At 37.7% G+C, this 17,877-nt stretch overlaps 2 protein-coding genes across 2 annotated transcripts in view; one reads left to right on the top strand and one right to left on the bottom strand.

Moving 5' to 3' along the window:
• Positions 1-17,877, top strand: part of LOC137005952 (gastrula zinc finger protein XlCGF57.1-like) — a 779,808-nt gene that overhangs the window by 748,588 nt on the left and 13,343 nt on the right. The gene's annotated exons all lie outside the window — the stretch shown is intronic.
• On the bottom strand, positions 9,496-16,128 carry LOC137006652 (gastrula zinc finger protein XlCGF57.1-like). The gene is made up of 3 exons (XM_067367592.1): positions 16,093-16,128; positions 15,440-15,602; positions 9,496-10,869 (listed from the first exon to the last, which is right to left on the bottom strand). The coding sequence occupies exons 2-3, from the start codon at positions 15,600-15,602 to the stop codon at positions 9,623-9,625; spliced, it is 1,410 nt and encodes a 469-aa protein (XP_067223693.1). The 5' UTR covers positions 16,093-16,128; the 3' UTR covers positions 9,496-9,622.

Raw genomic sequence — 17,877 nt, 5'->3', positions numbered from 1 at the left:
ATAACTTTTTCAAGATCGTTAAAGGATAAGAATGACTTCAGGCGTGAAATCATTCTGAGCTGATAAAAACTGTTTTTAACAACAGAACTAATCTGTTTTTCAAGGCAGAGTTCTGAGTCAAAAATGACACCCAAATTTCTGGCATAAGGTTTGATAAATGTGGTGAGGTGACCTAAATTTTGTACCACAGTGCATCTTGCCTTGGGAGAACCAAACACAATCACTTTTTAACCGGAGAAAGTTTAACCAAAGAAAATTGTTAACCATCCAAGTTTTGATGTCTTCGAGACAGGCCAGAAGAGACTGTATGGAATCGCTAGATTTTAGAGGCAGGTACAACTGTGAATCATCCGCATAGAGATGAAACGAGATTTTATGCTTCCTTATGATGTCGCCCAATGGGAGCATATAGAGGCTAAAAAGAATAGGACCCAAGATGGACCCCTGAGGGACCCCATGTGAGACAGAAGCAGAGGATGAGGAGAAATTGCCAATAGAGACAGAGAAAGTCCTGTCATTGAGATAGGACCGAAACCAAAGTAATGCAGTCTCCCTAATGCCCACCTGCTGATCAAGGCGAGTAAGAAGGATGTTATGATCGACCGTGTCGAAGGCAGCACTAAGATCCAATAGATTCAGGTGATAATGCCATCCTGATATTAGTGTAAGGAGAAGATCATTGGTTACTTTAAGCAAAGCAGTTTCAGTACTATACAGTGATCTAAAACCTGACTGAAAAGGTTCTAATATATTGTGAGTAGTCAAAAAGGGAAGCAGCTGTGACAATACAGCTTTTTCCAGTACTTTAGAAATAAAAGGAAGCTTAGAAATGGGACGATAATAATCTAGGCATTTAACATCGAGATCATGTTTTTTAAGCAGGGGTTGGACAACCGCATGTTTAAAACATGTAGGGACAGTGCCAGACGCAAGACATGAATTTAAAATGACCTGAATGGAGGGGCCAACTACATCAAAAACATCCTTTATAATAGATGAAGGGATAGAATCATAAGATGAAGTGGTAAGTTTCATATGTGACACTAAATCCCTCAATTCAGTGAGAGAGATGGGCTGAAATTGGTTAAAAGTAGCCAGTACCCCTGAGCTAACAAACGAAATAGCAGAAGTAGGTGTAAACACTGATCTAAGATTCTCAATTTTATTAATAAAAAACGTAAGAAATTTCTCACAGGTATCGGTAGATACATCAACAACTGGAGAATTTACGGGATTGATAACAGAGTTTATCGTACTAAATAAAATTTTTGGTCTATTTGAGTGTTTACTGATCAAATCAGAGAGGTGTTTTGCTCTGGCTATTTTAGCTGCTGCCTGAAAAGAAGCTAATGCAGATTTAAAAATTTGAAAAGAAACATTGAGATGATCCTTTTTCCATTTCCTTTCAGCTTTACGACACGCCTGCCTAAGAGAGCGCGTATCCTCATCTAACCAATAATGAGATTTTAATTTAGAGCGAGTGTATGTGAAAGGTGCAACAGAGTCAAGTAATAATAATAATAATAATGCATTTTATTTCATGGCGCCTTTCAGAACACCCAAGGTCACCTTACAAGCAATATACAGGTCACTGCATAAGACAGAAACAAACAACAAACAAACAAACAGCATATACATATAAAGTGCATGTAAGTGTCAATAAAACATGTTATAAAAAAGCCTGTATAAAAAGATATGTCTTAAGACGCGTTTTAAAAGTCAACAAGCACTCGCCGTTGCGAACATCGAGGGGAAGAGAGTTCCATAGGCGAGGGGCAACATAACTAAAAGATCTGGCACCCATAGTAGTAAGTCGAATCCGAGGTACCGCGAGAGAAATTGAAGATGAAGATCTAAGTGCACGTGAAGGAGTGTAAACCTGGAGAAGTTGAGTAAGGTATTGTGGTGCAAGATTATGAAGTGCCTTATAAGTGAGTAGCAAGATTTTGAATTCAACTCTATATTTTACTGGAAGCCAGTGCAATTGCTGGAGAACTGGAGAAATATGATGTGATGAAGCTGTTTTCTAGAAAGAACACGTGCTGCAGAATTCTGAACCAGTTGAAGCTTATGCAGCAATTTGGAGGGAATACCTGTGAGAAGAGCATTGCAGTAGTCTATAGGTGAGGTGACTAGTGCGTGAATGAGAACTGCAGTATTATTATTTGAAAGATATGGACGTAGACGATTAATATTACGCAAATGGAAGTATGCAATCCGTGTGATATTATTAATCTGAGCTTCAAAAGATAGTGTGCTATCCATGTTGACACCCAAACTTTTAACCTGAGAGGAAGGACAGATTGCAGTATTGTCAATGTGTAAAGAGAAACAAGTAGATTTAGACACAACAGATCTAGTGCCAACAAGCAGAGCCTCAGTTTTATTGCCATTTAATTTCAAGAAGTTCGCTGAAAGCCAGTCTTTTATTTCAGCTAAACAGCTTGACAAAGATGGTGGAGGAAAAGAACTGGTAGGTTTGGCAGACAGGTAAAGTTGGGTGTCATCCGCGTAACAGTGAAAATTAATACCATATTTTCTTAAAATATCACCAAGAGGGAGCATATATATAATGAAGAGAGGCGGGCCCAAAACAGAACCCTGGGGAACACCAGTGGTGACTGTAGATAGTCTTGAACTAAAACCTTTTAATTGAATACGCTGACTGCGTCCAGATAGATATGAACTAAACCAAGACAGAGCAGTGCCAGTAATACCAATGGAAACTAATCTGTCAAGAAGTATGTTATGTGAGACAGTATCAAAGGCAGCGCTCAAGTCAAGAAGGACAAGTATAGTTAAAAGCCCAGAGTCAGCTGCCAACAGTAGATCATTGGTTATTCTGACAAGAGCAGTTTCAGTGCTGTGGTGGGGATGAAAACCAGATTGGAATTGTTCATACAAGTTATTATTGGACAAATGTTCATGAACTTGAATTGCAATACACTTTTCAATTACCTTGGAGATGAATGGTAAATTTGAAATTGGACGATAATTTTCAAAATCATATGGATCACCCCCTGGGTTCTTAATTATAGGTGTAATAATAGCAGATTTAAGAGATGGAGATACAAAACCAGAACCAAGTGAAGCATGAACAATGTTAGTAATCAACGGCAAAAGGGCTGATAAACAAGCTTTTACTAAAGGAGTTGGTAGAGGGTCTAACTGACAAGTCGAAGATTTAGATTTACCTATCAGACCTTCTATCTCTGAAATAGTTGGCAGTTAGGGTTAGAAAAAACAGAGTGGGGAAGCGTGTGAGTGATAGACTGGCAAGAGTCATTGTGAAGAGAACCAACAAGTAATTGCCGATGTACCTTTTCAACCTAATGCTGTGTTCACACCAGACGCGACTTGCGCGAATAAATCGCGCTATTCGCGCGTAGTTGGACGCTTGAACATTTTGAGTTTATTCGCTTCATTCGCGCGTGAAAATCCCTTCACAACAGACGCGAATTCGCGTCATGAGAGGGGCTCTCCCGCTCCTTTATGTGTCCCAGACTCTCCCACTGCTTTCTGCACACTTCCTCTGAATAAACACAACTTGTCAGTGGGGAAATAATTGTAAATTACAGCGAATAAGCTCAATTGGTCGTCTTTAGTTGGCTTGTAGTCTTAATATGTATTTATATATATATGTATATATATAGCTCAAATTGAGTAAAGACCGTTTTTTACAACTTATCAGATTGTCTGACCTCCTCACTCACTTTCTTTCAAACACGATCCTTTTTATTTCTGTTTCTATAAATGTATGAAGATGTACAGCGATGATGATTTTGTCCTCCATTGTTGTTTCGAATTTCTGCCTCAGCTCGCTACGTCACGTCACTACTAGAGCAAGCTCCTGATTGGTTAACGCAGGATGTCAATTTGCGTCTTTGCATTGACTTAACATGTAAATCACTGGCGCTTACCGCTTCATTCGCGTCCGGTGTGAACGCACCATTAGATGTAAAAAAAGTCAAAAAGCGATCACATAAGTCAGTGGAATACATATCAGATGGAAAAGAATCAGGTGGTTTCAGAATATTGTTTACCACCAAGAAAAGAGACCTAGAGTTCCCATTGCTAGCTCCAATTACATTAGAGTAGTAATCGGATTTAGCTGTAGTTAGTGCATTTTTATAATTTTGAATATGTTCAGCATACATGTCTTTATGTACAGTAAGGCCTGACCTGACATACAGCCGCTCTAACCTACGACCTTTAGTTTTAAGTTCACGCAGTTCAGGTGTAAACCAAGGAGCTGAATGGACAAATGAAACATTTTGAGTTTTCACAGGTGCGAATTCATCTAAAATCATGTTCAGTCCATCATTGTAATATTTTTCCAGTTCATCAACAGTAGTGAAATCAGATTTACTGGAAAAAAAGTTCATCAGCAAGAGTAGGCAAATCAATGTTCTTAATATTCCGAAATGTAATCGGGCGACACAGATTTACCTTAAAAATGGCCAGTTTGGCACAAAATGACACCAGAAAGTGATCTGATATGGATAGATCAGAAACAGTACAATTAAAAGGTGTTATACCAGAGCAGCAAATAAGATCAAGAGTATGCCCCTTAGTATGAGTGGGCAGTGTGTTAAATTGTTGTATACCAAAGCAATCCAAACATGATAAAAATTCGCTTGTAAATGCATTACTAACATTATCTATATGAATGTTAAAATCACCCAGAAGGATAACATTTGAAGATATGGAACATAGATAAGTCAAGAGTTCAGATAATTCAGTTAAAAAGGCATTGTTGCTCTTGGGAGGGCAGTAGATAGTTATTAGGATGGTTGGAATCGCACCATTGATTTTTATGGCAATTGACTCAAAAGAAGAATATGTAGACAAAGTTAACTGAGATACTTTCAATTTCTTTTTATAAAGTATTGCTAGCCCCCCTCCCCTTCCCGTATCACAAGATTTACAAACATAACTATATCCTGGGGGAACAGACTCATTTAGATGGAAAAAGTCATCTGGTTTCTGCCAAGTCTCAGTTAGACAGAGAAAGCCAAACTCACGGTCAGACAGTAGATCGTACACCAGGAGTCCTTTAGTGGAAAGCGATCGTATATTAAGTAATCCAAAGAAAAAATTGTTTTTACTAGAATCGTTGCCAACCGATCTGGCCGGGTTGATTAATACACTGCGATTGACAGTACGTGTAAGCCTCCTAGGCGGGCGTGGTTTAGATGACCAAAAGGACTGTATTTGACATGAGCCATCGGTGTTATAACTCCGCCAAGACCCGCGATGTATATATTTGCGACGTGGAATGTACACAATATCCAAGGGAAGATGTGGAGCTGACAGAAGATTAAAAGGACGCAAACGGAGCTGAGTAAGTTCCGCCGCTGAATACTGGAGCATCGCCCATGCTACCGAGTGGTATACTGCAGAAAGGACGACCCAGATGTAGTTCATCCGCACCAGTAGCTCAATGATCTTCATAGTTGAACCGCGTGCCAGAAGTACCGCAAGGAACAGTCAGTAACCGGCATTCAATCGGCAACCGCAGAGAGCATCAACAGTCATAGGTACGCAGGTAGATCAACCAGCGTACAAACCCGCCGAATCAGCGTGGATAGAGAGGTCAGACTCCTTAAAATGATTTAAAACAGTTCATAGATGCATCCATGCATTCATAAGTGCAGGACGATTTTGAAGCGCTAAAAGTTTAAAATTCCCTCCCTGAGCAGCGGCAGCCAACAGCGCCAGCGTTCACCCGGAAGTCAAAGGATGGTACAACAAGATGAGTGAAAAAGGGTAACCAATTCATCCGGACTAGAGGAGAACGATGCCGCTGTTGCAATAATAGATGCAACATTTCCACTCAAAAAACTATCAGAAAACTGAGTTGCAGTAAGAGAATTTATCTGACGAGAGTAGTGTTCCTGAATTCTGACAGTTTGCAGGGGACTGAAAAGAGTGATGTCAAATGTAATGGGCTTATGATCAGAGAAAGTGGCCTCCTCAAACACAATATTATCAACTTTAAAACCATACGATAAAATTAAATCAAGTGTATGTCCCAGTTTATGCGTAGCTTTATCTATATGTTGCGTAGGCATCTATTACACCACAGAATTCGCTAACCATGGGTCTATACGGACAGCAGACATGAATATTAAAGTCACCAAGTATAAGTAGACGATCATACAGTGACACAAAATGAGAAATAAAATCAGAGAATTCTGTTATAAAGTCTTTGTCAGGCTTAGGAGGCCTATAGATCAGTACACAAACCAATGGTGACATAACAGATTCTATAATTACACATTGCAGTTCGAAGGTGGAAAAACTCCCTGCAGGTAGTGTCCGTAATTTAAAATTGTTCCTAAAAACAAGAGCCACGCCGCCTCTTCTTCCAACACACCTTGGCGTGCTAATAAATGAACAGTTAGTTGGGCAGAGTTCATCGAAAACAGACGACTGGCCAACTCCAGCACCAATCCATGTCTCCGTTAAAAACAGAAAATCCAAGTTGTGACGAGAAAAAAAGTAATTCAAAATAAAAGTCTTGTTAGACACTGACCTACTGTTGACCAAGGCCACTTTTGCATTTTAGTAACCCGCAGCCTGGGGGCAGCGAGAATATTGCAAAGCGCGGATGTTCAGCAAGTTTACCCCACCACTACGAACACGCAGTCTAGGCTGAGCAGGGCTAACGGGCATTTGGGGTTGATGCAGGGCAATGTGTACATGGCAAGAGTACCTCAAATCCCACGAACATCGAGCCAGGTAAAGATCATTCCGACCTAGAATGTGTTTAGAGCGCTGGCAGGGACACAACTGTACAGAAGAAGCACTCACTCCTCTCCTAATCCTCACCCGCACGCCTCCACGTTTGCCCCGGCGCCTCTGACGCTTCCTCCGGTCGGAGATACAGCAAGGTAACCGAATGACGCAATCAGCAATAGGGCAGGTAAACGGAGGGTGACATCCGTCATAGAAAGCAGGGCTCACCAGCGCATATCTGAGATCCAGCAAAGTATTCCGATCATAAGACCTTGTAGCAGCAACAGAACAGTACCAAAATAGCGTAAGTGACAACACAAACAAACATCGGAGCTGACGGCAAGCCGACCGACACACTGGCGCCATCTTGCTTCCCGGAAGGCACCCTCATCATCCTCTCCAGCTTCACCTGAAGGCGAGAAGGATTAAGAGGATCCTGGATCTGTGTGGATTGGGACAAACGGCAAAGTGTGGTTTTCCACCAATGTGGAGACAACTCCCTTTCTTCAGCCGATGCTCCACGGCCAACGGCCAAGTAGCACGTCTGTTCTGTGCCTACATAAGATGAAATGCCTTTCTGTACCAGTAGGTGGCAGTAGCTGAACAGCCAATCAGAATGATCAGATGGCCCGACAGATGACGAGCTCTGACGCCGATTCAACATGTCGAATCGGCCAAAAAAAAGCTGATGAGGACTAACTTCAGCCAACAGTGAGGAACACACAGAGAAAACTTAGTCGGCCAAGGAACAAAAACTGTCGACTTGGTGTGTTCCTGCCTTTATGCCATCGCAAGGGTCCAGAACGTGGATTCTGTGTTCAATCTGTTTTTTACGGAGGAGATGATTGACCTCATTGTTAGTATGACCAACCTCCATGGGCGCTGCACAATGAGAAACTGGAGTTGTTGCACTTTGGTTCATAATAAATGGAAAAGTGTATCAATGAAGGATTTTAAGGTTTTAAACTGGATTTACCATCAAGAAAAGACAAGCATTTCACACATAGGCCATCTGTACTTCTCACTATCAAAAGGCAGCAGGTGCATAAATACACTGTTTTTGTTTACTCCATGTAGTTCTGAGAGCTGAGGTGCATATTTTGATTTTCTAAGATACATCACAGTAAGTTGGCGTAAGGTCTCTCACTCACACACAGACACACACACACTATAATATGCTGTTATACTCCATAAAAAAGACAGAAACTAAGTTTTTTTTTTTTTTTTTGCACAGGCCTATCTAAAAGGTTAATGGCGCCACCTGGTGATGAACTGTTAAAATGACAAATTTTACCTCTTCCCAACAGGGAAAACCACCATCAATCAAGGATGCATGATTATATGGTGTCATGGCTTTGCAATCTAAAAATGTCGTTATAATGGAAATCAATGGGGCAAAAACAGCCACAAACAGTAAATGAGGGAGGAAAAATTCAAATCTGATGCTGCACAAAAACTAACAATGCATCAAAACCAATGTTGTTACTAATCTTTCACATGTCCAAGACTGTGATAAAAGGTTAAAAAAAATCCAGTCCACAATCACTTTTTATATTGAAAATAAGTCATTTTGTGTGTTCCCCCCCAAATCAGTGACATCATTTATAAACTTGGCAATAAAAGAGTAAAAATCCTGGATGTTTTTTTTTAAACATTTAGTAGTTTTGATCAGGACTGAGGTTGATTAACAAATTTATGCAAAAAAAATTGAAAAAAATATTTATCTGATACATTTTTACAGCAGTTTAATATGTTTTATGTCCACTAATGAAAAGGGTAGAAACTTTGAACAATACACAAGGGTTAATAATGTAAGTTTACTTTTTAGTTTGTGACATTTAATTGTGTTGTAAATTTACTATATTTAAATGCAAGCTTTTGTCTATTTCTTTGTTTTTTAATTTATTTGTTTTTAATTTTTCACAAAAGTTAAGCCTTACATTTTACTTTTGCAATTAAATTGCTGGATTCATACTTTTAACTACTACACTGTGCTTTATTGTCAGTGTAAGCATTATGGTTTTTGTTTGCAATGCATAAATGGAAATTAATGCATATTTTAATTTACTATAATTGGTTTTTTATATTTTTTTTATAAATATATCTTAACCATTTTTTTACATAGAATTTAGGAAAGTACTAATGTAATACATATATATTAAAGTCCCAAATTAAGATTGTAAGAAATGCATTTAATATCAATTTATACTGATATATTTGAAATATATGTAAATATTACATATAATTCACACTTCAAGTGTATTGTTAACTGACATTAAAGTATATTTTAGTTCACATTGTTTGCAAGTACACTACTTAAGAGGGACTTTCATAATTGCTTCTATTATCTTTAAATTAAAATTATAGTGCACTTATTAGTTTAAATATCACTAAAAAGTTAAACTAACTGCATTTTAATATGTATTATATTGGTAATATATTTAAGTTTAATTACAAATCAAATGCACTTAAGTGGTGAAAAAATTACATTTAATTAACAATTAATTTTATTGTTAAAATACATTAACCTATATTTTATTTCACATTAATTGCTTGTTAGTACACTGACAAGTGCACTTTAAGTGTAGTTGAAATACAATAAAAGCAATTATGAAACTACATATAAATGTTGTACTAAAGTTGCGATTAAGTTGTTAAATCACTCAAAAGTTCAAATAATTGTATTTAATGTGAAGTTAATTTGTGATATAACTGAAATTAAATACATATAAAATGCACTTAAGCAGTGAAATCATTACATTTAATTCACACTTAAGTATGTTTATCAAAAGTATATTATTTGAACAATAAATACACTTTTAAAAAGTACACTTTAGTGCACTATTTTCCACAGAGGAAGCCATTCCCACACAGTGCAGGTTTAAGGCTTTTCTCCAGTGTGAGTTATCATATGGTCTTTAAGGTTTCCTTTTTGACTGAAAAACTTTCCACACTGTTGGCAGGTGTAAGGCTTTTCTCTATTGTGAATTCTCATGTGGACTGTAAGGTTTCCTTTCTTATTGAAACTCTGTCCACACTGTTGGCAGGTGTAAGGCTTTTCTCCAGTATGAATTCTGATGTGGACTTTAAGGCTTCCTATATGTGTGAAACTCTTTCCACATTGCTGGCAGGTAAAAGGTTTCTCTCCAGTGTGAATTCTCATGTGGTCTTTAAGGTTTCTTTTTACAGTGAAACTCTGTCCACATTGTTGGCAGGTGAATGGGCTCTCTCCAGTATGAATTCTCATGTGGATTATAAGGTTTCCTTTTTGACTGTAACTCTGTCCACATTCTTTGCATGTGTAAGGCTTTTCTCCAGTGTGAATTCTCATGTGGACTATAAGGTTTCCTTTCTTATTGAAACTCTGTCCACACTGTTGGCAGATGTAAGGCTTTTCTCCAGTGTGAATTCTCATGTGATCTTTAAGGCTTCCTATTTGACTGAAACTCTTTCCACATTGCTGGCAGGTGAAAGGTTTATCTCCAGTGTGAATTCTCATGTGGTCTTTGAGGTTTCTTTTTACAGTGAAACTCTGTCCACATTGTTGGCAGGTGAATGGGCTCTCTCCAGTGTGAATTCTCATGTGGGCTGTAAGGGTTCCTTTATTACTGAAACTCTGTCCACACTCTTGACAGGTGTAAGGCTTTTCTCCAGTATGAATTCTCATGTGGACTATAAGGTTCCCTTTATGTGTAAAACTCTTTCCACACTGTTGGCAGGTGTAAGGCTTTTCTCCAGTATGAATTATCATGTGGACTTTAAGGCTTCCTTTATGTGCAAAACCCTTTCCACACTGTTGGCAGGTGTAAGCCTTCTCTCGAGTGTGAACTCTCATATGGATTTCAAGGTTTCCTTTTTGACTGAAACTCTTTCCACATTGTTGGCAGGTGTACGGCTTTTCTCCAGTGTGAATTCTCATGTGGACTTTAAGATGTCCTTTTTGACTGAAACTCTGTCCACACTGTTGGCAGTCGAAATAACTTTTAGTTTCTGACTTTTGAGCTCTTTTTTGTGAGGAAGACTGTGTCGATCTTTCCCCAGTCACGAAATTGTGAAGTTTTTCATAATGTTCTTTCTCTTCTTCCCTTTCATTAAGTTCATGACTCGCCTCTTTCAGTGCCATTAGGTCTAGGGCAAAATCAGACATAAAACAATTTAGACATTTAATGTATCAAAAACATGTATGATCTATACCAGGGGTGCCCAATCCTGTTCCTGGAGATCTACCTACCTGCAAAGTTTAGCTCCAACACTGATAAAACACACCTGAATCAGTTAATTAAGATCTTCAGGAGCACTTCATAATTACAGACAGGTGTGTTGAGCTGGGCTGGAGCTGAACTCTGTAGAAAGGTAGATCTCCAGGAACAGGATTGGGCACCCCTGATCTATACCCTATCTGATCCTATGGATCAGGAATGGGCAGCTTTGGTCCTGGAGGGCCAATGTCTAGCAGAGTAAGGTTTCATCCCTAATCAGATACACCTGCCTGTAATTTTCAAGCAGTCCTGAAGAATTAGGGTTAAAGGTGGGGGTTGGGTTAAATTTTGCAGGTGTGTTTGATCAGGGATGAAGCTAAACTCTGCCAAATAGTGTTGCTCCAGGACCAGAGTTGCCCATGCCATCTATAGACCTTATACTCATTACACCAGTGGTTTTAAAACCTGGTCCTAAGGGACCCATCACTATTCCTGGGCCTGGTTGTATGAAAGCCCTTAACATGGGTTGCAAGAAAAAAACCTTAAGACTGTCAGTATGAGTACAGTATCTCACAGAAGCGAGTACACCCCTCACATTTTTGTAAATATTTTATTACATCTTTTCATGTGACAACACTAAGAAATGACACTTTGGTACAATGTAAAGTAGTGAGTGTACAGCTTGTATAACAGTGTAAATTTGCTGTCCCCTCAAAATAACTCAACACACAGCCATTAACGTCTTAACCACTTGTTTTATGGTGCGTCTCTAAACACGTTTTCCCCTTTTTTTTTATAATTCTCAGGTTAGGTAAGTAAGTCAAATCTGATCTAATTCATAAGCATTTTAAGATACTTACTATCAGAAAGAAGACTTCTGATCTGGTCTGGTCTGATCAGACTCAACGGCTTAAATTAATGCCACATGAGGCCAAGTTTAGTTATAAAGTTATAAGTTCATTTATTTACTACATTAGTATTTCTAGCATTTCATATATTCTACAAACATTCTATACAAGTGGTGTCGGAGAAGCCGTCTCAGGTGTGAAGCAGTCCCCCCTGTTCTCTTCTCGTTTCAGCCTTCTTCTCGTTCTGACCTCTGGAGGTCATCTTCTTTGGAATTCCCCTCATCTGAGTCTATATATAAAGGCCTTGTCTCTTTGTTCTCGGACTCTTCTCCTCTGCTGTGTCCTGCGCTTCGTCATCAAGACATCCTTCAACGGTAGTCATTACTCCCATAAATCACCTCAATCTCAATAAATGTTTTTTTTCTTCCCAAATTTCAGTTGTGTTCTCATTATTATTCTTTGTAAATCATTTCTCAGTAAATGTTTTTTTCTTCTTAAATCTCTGTTATTCTCATTATTATTCTTTATAAGCAGAAGGGGTACAACTAGCTTAGAAAAGTTGCATTTCCTAATGAAGCAGGGTGTGGCTGATATCAACACACTGGCCACAAAAGTGAATACAAAGTAAAAATGTCAAAATTGGGCCAAATTATCCATTCTCTCTCCCAGGTGTCATGTGACTCAATAATGTTACAAGGTCTCAGGTGTGAATGGGGAGCAGGTGTGTTAAATTTGGTGTTATTGCTCTCACTCTCTCATACTGGTCACTGGAATTTCAACATGGCACCTCATGGCAAAGAACCCTCTGAGGATCTGAAAAAAAGAATTGTTGCTCTACATAAAGATGATGTAGGCTATAAGAAGATTGCCAAGACCCCGAAACTGAGATGCAGCACGGTGGCCAAGACCATACAGTGGTTTAACAGGACAGGTTCCACTCAGAACAGGCCTCGCCATGGTCGACCAAAGAAGTTGAGTGCACGTGCTCAGCATCATTTCCAGAGGTTGTGTTTGGGAAATAGACGTATGAGTGCTGCCAGCATTGCTGCAGAGGTTGAAGGGGTGGGGGGGTCAGCTTGTCAGTGCTCAGACTATATGCCGCACACTGCAACAAATTGGTCTGCATGGCTGTCGTCCCAGAAGGAAGCCTCTTCTAAAGATGATGCACAAGAAAGCCCGCAAACAGTTTGCTGAAGACAAGCAGACTTACTGGAACCATGTCCTATGGTCTGATGAAACCAAGATAACTTATTTGGTTCAGATAGTGTGTGGAGGCAACCAGGTGAGGAGTACAAAGACAAGTGTGTCCTGCCTACATTCAAGTATGGTGGTGGGAGTGTCATGGTCTGGGGCTGCATGAGAGCTGCCGGCATTGGGGAGCTACAGATCATTGAGTGAACCATGAAAGAGCAGAGCATGATCCTCTCCCTTCGGAGACTGGGCCGCAGGGTTGTATTCAAACATGATAACGACCCCAAACACACCTCCAAGATGACCACTGCCTTGCTAAAGAAGCTGAGGGTAAAGGTGATGGACTGGCCAAGCATGTCTCCAGACCTAAACCCTATTGAGCATCTGTGGGGCATCCTCAAACTGAAGGTGGAGGAGCGCAAGGTCTCTAACATCCACCAGCTCCGTGATGCCGTCATGGAGGAGTGGAAGAGGACTCCAGTGGCAACCTGTGAATCTCTGGTGAACTCCAATAATGGAAAATAATGGTGGCCACATAAAATATTGACACTTTGGGCCCAATTTGAACGTTTTCACTTAGGGGTGTACTCACTTTTGTGGCCAGTGGTTTAGACATTTATGGCTGTGTGTTGAGTTATTTTGAGGAGACAGCAAATTTACACTGTTATGCAAGCTGTACACTCTCTACTTTACAAAAATGTGAGGGGGTGTACTCACTTCTTCTTATTAGCCATTTGATAACGTAGTCAAGCAAAAGGCTAATAACGTTAATTATTGTTATATGTCCGACAGAACCGTCGCAAGGGGCTGTGTCAAGTGTGTGAGCGCATATAACAGTAAAGTAGCTAAAGTGATGGCTGATTTGAAAGTCAATAAAGTTCATGTTTTGACCTTCAATATATTTTAATACTATAAAACATAGCTAAAACAACATTGCTCTGGGCGTGTGCATGTGACCGTGATTCATGTGCATATGTCAGTCAGTGTGGAGTCGCACGTCAAGTTCTGAGAGTGTTTTTCAGTCTATTATAAATTCTGATTTTGGCGCCTCTGGAATGGATGAAACCATAGACATTAGCCTGATGAGTTCAAGTAAATACGCTGGAAATCCGCGCACATTCAAGGATGTGCATTTATTGCATGTAGGCTACGAAGGTATGGGCGCCTGCAGGTTTTCAGACTGTAATGTTACGCACAAAGGTTTTTTTTTATTCAATACTATACAGTTAAATAGGCATATATAGGAATATATAAGCATATATTGCTCATCTCTACAGCATCAGTAGACTCTTTTGAGCTGCCGTGAGCGAGTGGAGGCGGAGCTAATTAGCATATTCAGTGAATATTAAATTAGGCAAGGGTGTAGAGTTATATTCAAGCTATTTTAAGGCATGAAAAAAAACAAAGTTTTTAAGTGATAAAATAATTGACTACAGGGAAACTTTAATTATCTGAACCTGTTCCTCCCAAACTTTGTTATAAAACATAATTTGCAGTAGGGTTGTTATTACTCATCTGAATCAGTACAAAACCTCCAAATCAATATATGTGGCCTGTTGCACACTCCTCCTTCCTGTATCTCTCACTCCAAATTAAATCAATTTATAGTGAAAACATTTGAGACAAACTTGCTCAACATTTGCTGTTAATTATTCATTATATTATATTAAATACATTTAAATTATGAATAATTCATGACATATTAATATAATTAGGCCTATTAAATTAATTGACAATATTAAACTTTGCTTTTAAATTAAAAATAAATATAATACATGCATAATATATAAAGCTTTTAAACAGATTAAGCTTACATGTATTCTTTTGAGCTCTTTGTGAAACTATATTAATTATTAGGCATATTTCTTTGATTCACATGCATTGATATAGTCAGATATTTTCTTTCAGCTGCCTTCTCAAACTTTGACTGCATCCATGTTTATTCCTGCTTTGTAAATGCGTTTAATTTCATATTTTTCATAACGATCTGATGGACGTGGATTGACGTGATCTATGAATCTGATCCGACATGATATTTAAAAAAAAAAAAAAAGCTTGATTCTTTTTATTAACATCATAGTGTTAATAAAAAGAATGCATGAAGGTTGAATAAAATGTTGTTGTTTTTTTTCCTCGCTTTATTTTGTTTTTTAAAATCAGATGCTGTGTTCTTTAATTTGACATATTGCATGTTCAGCTATTCATATAAACAATATTCTGGGGTCATTTAAGTTTTGTGAAATCATCAAAAATGCTGGTGGTGGCTGGCAACTAAAAAAAACTGATAGGGAAACAATTAATTCTTATGAGATGTGCTTTCCTCAGCACAAAACAGTTATACTCTTACCTGTAAATGTTAGAAAATCCTGTGAGTGTGCATTTTCTAACAACAGACTTCACAAACTTCAATGAACAAACGCCAGTGCGCACATTCAGTTCAGGTGTGAGAATAAAACCAACCTGTTTGTTCCTCAATATATTCATGTTTCACTCTGAATGTTTCTTCAATCTTCATGTCTTCACTCTCCTCTTTAATAAACTCAATCTTTATATCTTCAGTCTCCACTTTAAACTCCATAAACTCAATCTTCATATCTTCAGTCTCCTCTTTAATAAACGCCATCTGTATGAAGAGAATAATTAACAGAGTTAAAAGTCTTCAATGACCTGGTTAGATAAAAAACACTCAAAACTAATGCTGCAAGTTAATAAACTTAATATTTAGACTTTTTGATCTACATTTAGTATTTAATGAATTATTTAATTATTATATTTAAATGATTACTCTGATGAAAACATGTCGTGATTCACTGAATCATTTCTCAAAGTATTTGATTCAATTGACTCGGAGTTGAAAAGTTCAGTTTCTCCATCAGAGACTGAACTCGTGTTCATGATAAACTGATTTATGATACAGAGAGAAATGAGACGCAGGTTTACTGTTTCTCATCAGTGGATATGAGCTTTACTCACACAAATATCCTTCATTACACTTAGATAAAGAATCACAATGTTACATTAAATAGTAAATAAACTCATTTCACATCGCTTGTGATTTATTTAAACTATTAAAACCTTGAACTCTTTCAAATTAAACAACTTAAATTCATAACCTTTCTTCAGCAGATGCAGGAGCACAGCGCAGTCTTATGACGTCACATCCTCACTCCAAAATAAAGGTCCTGTTCACACACAGCATTGTCTACAATCACAGAATGCATAGAGAGAAAAAAAAAAGTATTTTTTTACCAGATAATCTTGGTATTAAAATTCAAACAGTGACAAATATGATACAGACACAAATGTTACAAAGATTCATAAAGCAGAGTTCATTCGTCTGTCTGAATTGAAACATTTAAAGTCAGTGTTTTACCAATATAAAAAAAGTTATTTTTAGTTTAAACATGGGTATAAAATGTGTAAAAAGTTATCTTTCAAGAATTGGTATAAGAAAAAGAAGCAATCAAACTTAAATGTAATTCATTCAATACCAAAAAATGATTGCTAAAAGGTTCAGTCAAATTAAAAATGAAATCTTTCACATATTTGTAATTAAATCAATAGTGAAGTCTTCAATGTCAAAGGTCATTTGTGTGAGTTGCTGCCTATGTAGTGAGTCAAATTCTGCAATGTAGATGTTCTTAAGAGAGACATTTGCTTCCAAATATAAAAAATGTGGTTTCTTACTTTTCTTAAGTATAGAATTAAAAGATACAAGCAAATTTTCCTTACGCAAGATTTTTATTTTATTAAAAATAATATAAATGCTATGCAACTTGATTTTTTAATATGTAAAAATCAGTGGCGAGTGGTGACTTTTTTTTAACCGGTTATGCTGGGTGTGGCGTCATGTAAAAACACTGAATGGGTTTATAGCTAATAAAAAAGATGCTCATGTTCTTTCTAGACAGTGTTGGTTTACTCATTTGCTTGCTCATGACAAATAGCAACACAACAAAAAGTATATGTTAGACTTTATTGAGAGTATCCCATATTTACCTGTTGAGACGTGCCTAAATATGCTGTGTTTCCGCTAAGTGTCCCTAGTGTCGCAGACATACTTCACCTTTAAACGTATCAGTTTAAGACACAGATCTAAATCAGACATGACAAATAAGAAACATAATGGCGTCAATTGTAATGTATACCAGAAGTACTTTTTAAATTAATAATTAAAAATACGTATAACATAATTAGTATTAGCAGATTATTATAAATAAAAAGTAAATTGTAATTATAATAAATATAAGTAGGCTATAATCAATAAAAATATCATTATTCTTTAAAAAAATAAGTTGAAATTATGCAAACTGATGACTTTAACAAACGCACAGACCATTGATTAACATCCTCTGATAGTTAGTTACAGTAGGACTTTCTGACTTATATATAAAAACAGTTTATAAATTGTTGTTTTTTTAAATTCCCTATGGAGAAAATCAATTAGTGATTTCTTTGTTAGTGATTTGGCTAAGTCTAGTTAGATTTGTATCAAATAAAATGTGATTTTCTGTGATTGAGATCTGGCAGCAGTTCATTTTTCCTCTCAGGTGAGCGATCCACTCATTGCTTATAATATCCATGCAATTTGCCATAGACCAGCAAACCAGATGTGTTGATGGGAGTGGCAAGTTTTGCATGTGATCTACTGCTGACATGCAAATGAAAGAACACAGACACGGTCAGATCATTTACATAATGACTAACGTAATATATCAAGGGCAGTGCAAATTAGAGTTGGGTCGCAATTTAATTAATTAATTAATAATCATCCTTCTACCATGCGCTCTCGGTTCTCTGCGGTGTCTCCTCCTAACAGCAACAACTGCAGCCATGTCGCAAAATGGGTTAAGACTAGCTTTTTTAGGGCGTTAAATAATGGCGTAAATACCAGTAAA

This window comes from Chanodichthys erythropterus, chromosome 3 (assembly GCF_024489055.1).
Source record: "Chanodichthys erythropterus isolate Z2021 chromosome 3, ASM2448905v1, whole genome shotgun sequence".
In the NCBI taxonomy this organism is placed as follows: domain Eukaryota; kingdom Metazoa; phylum Chordata; class Actinopteri; order Cypriniformes; family Xenocyprididae; genus Chanodichthys; species Chanodichthys erythropterus.
This window is presented reverse-complemented; position numbering and strand designations above follow the sequence as displayed.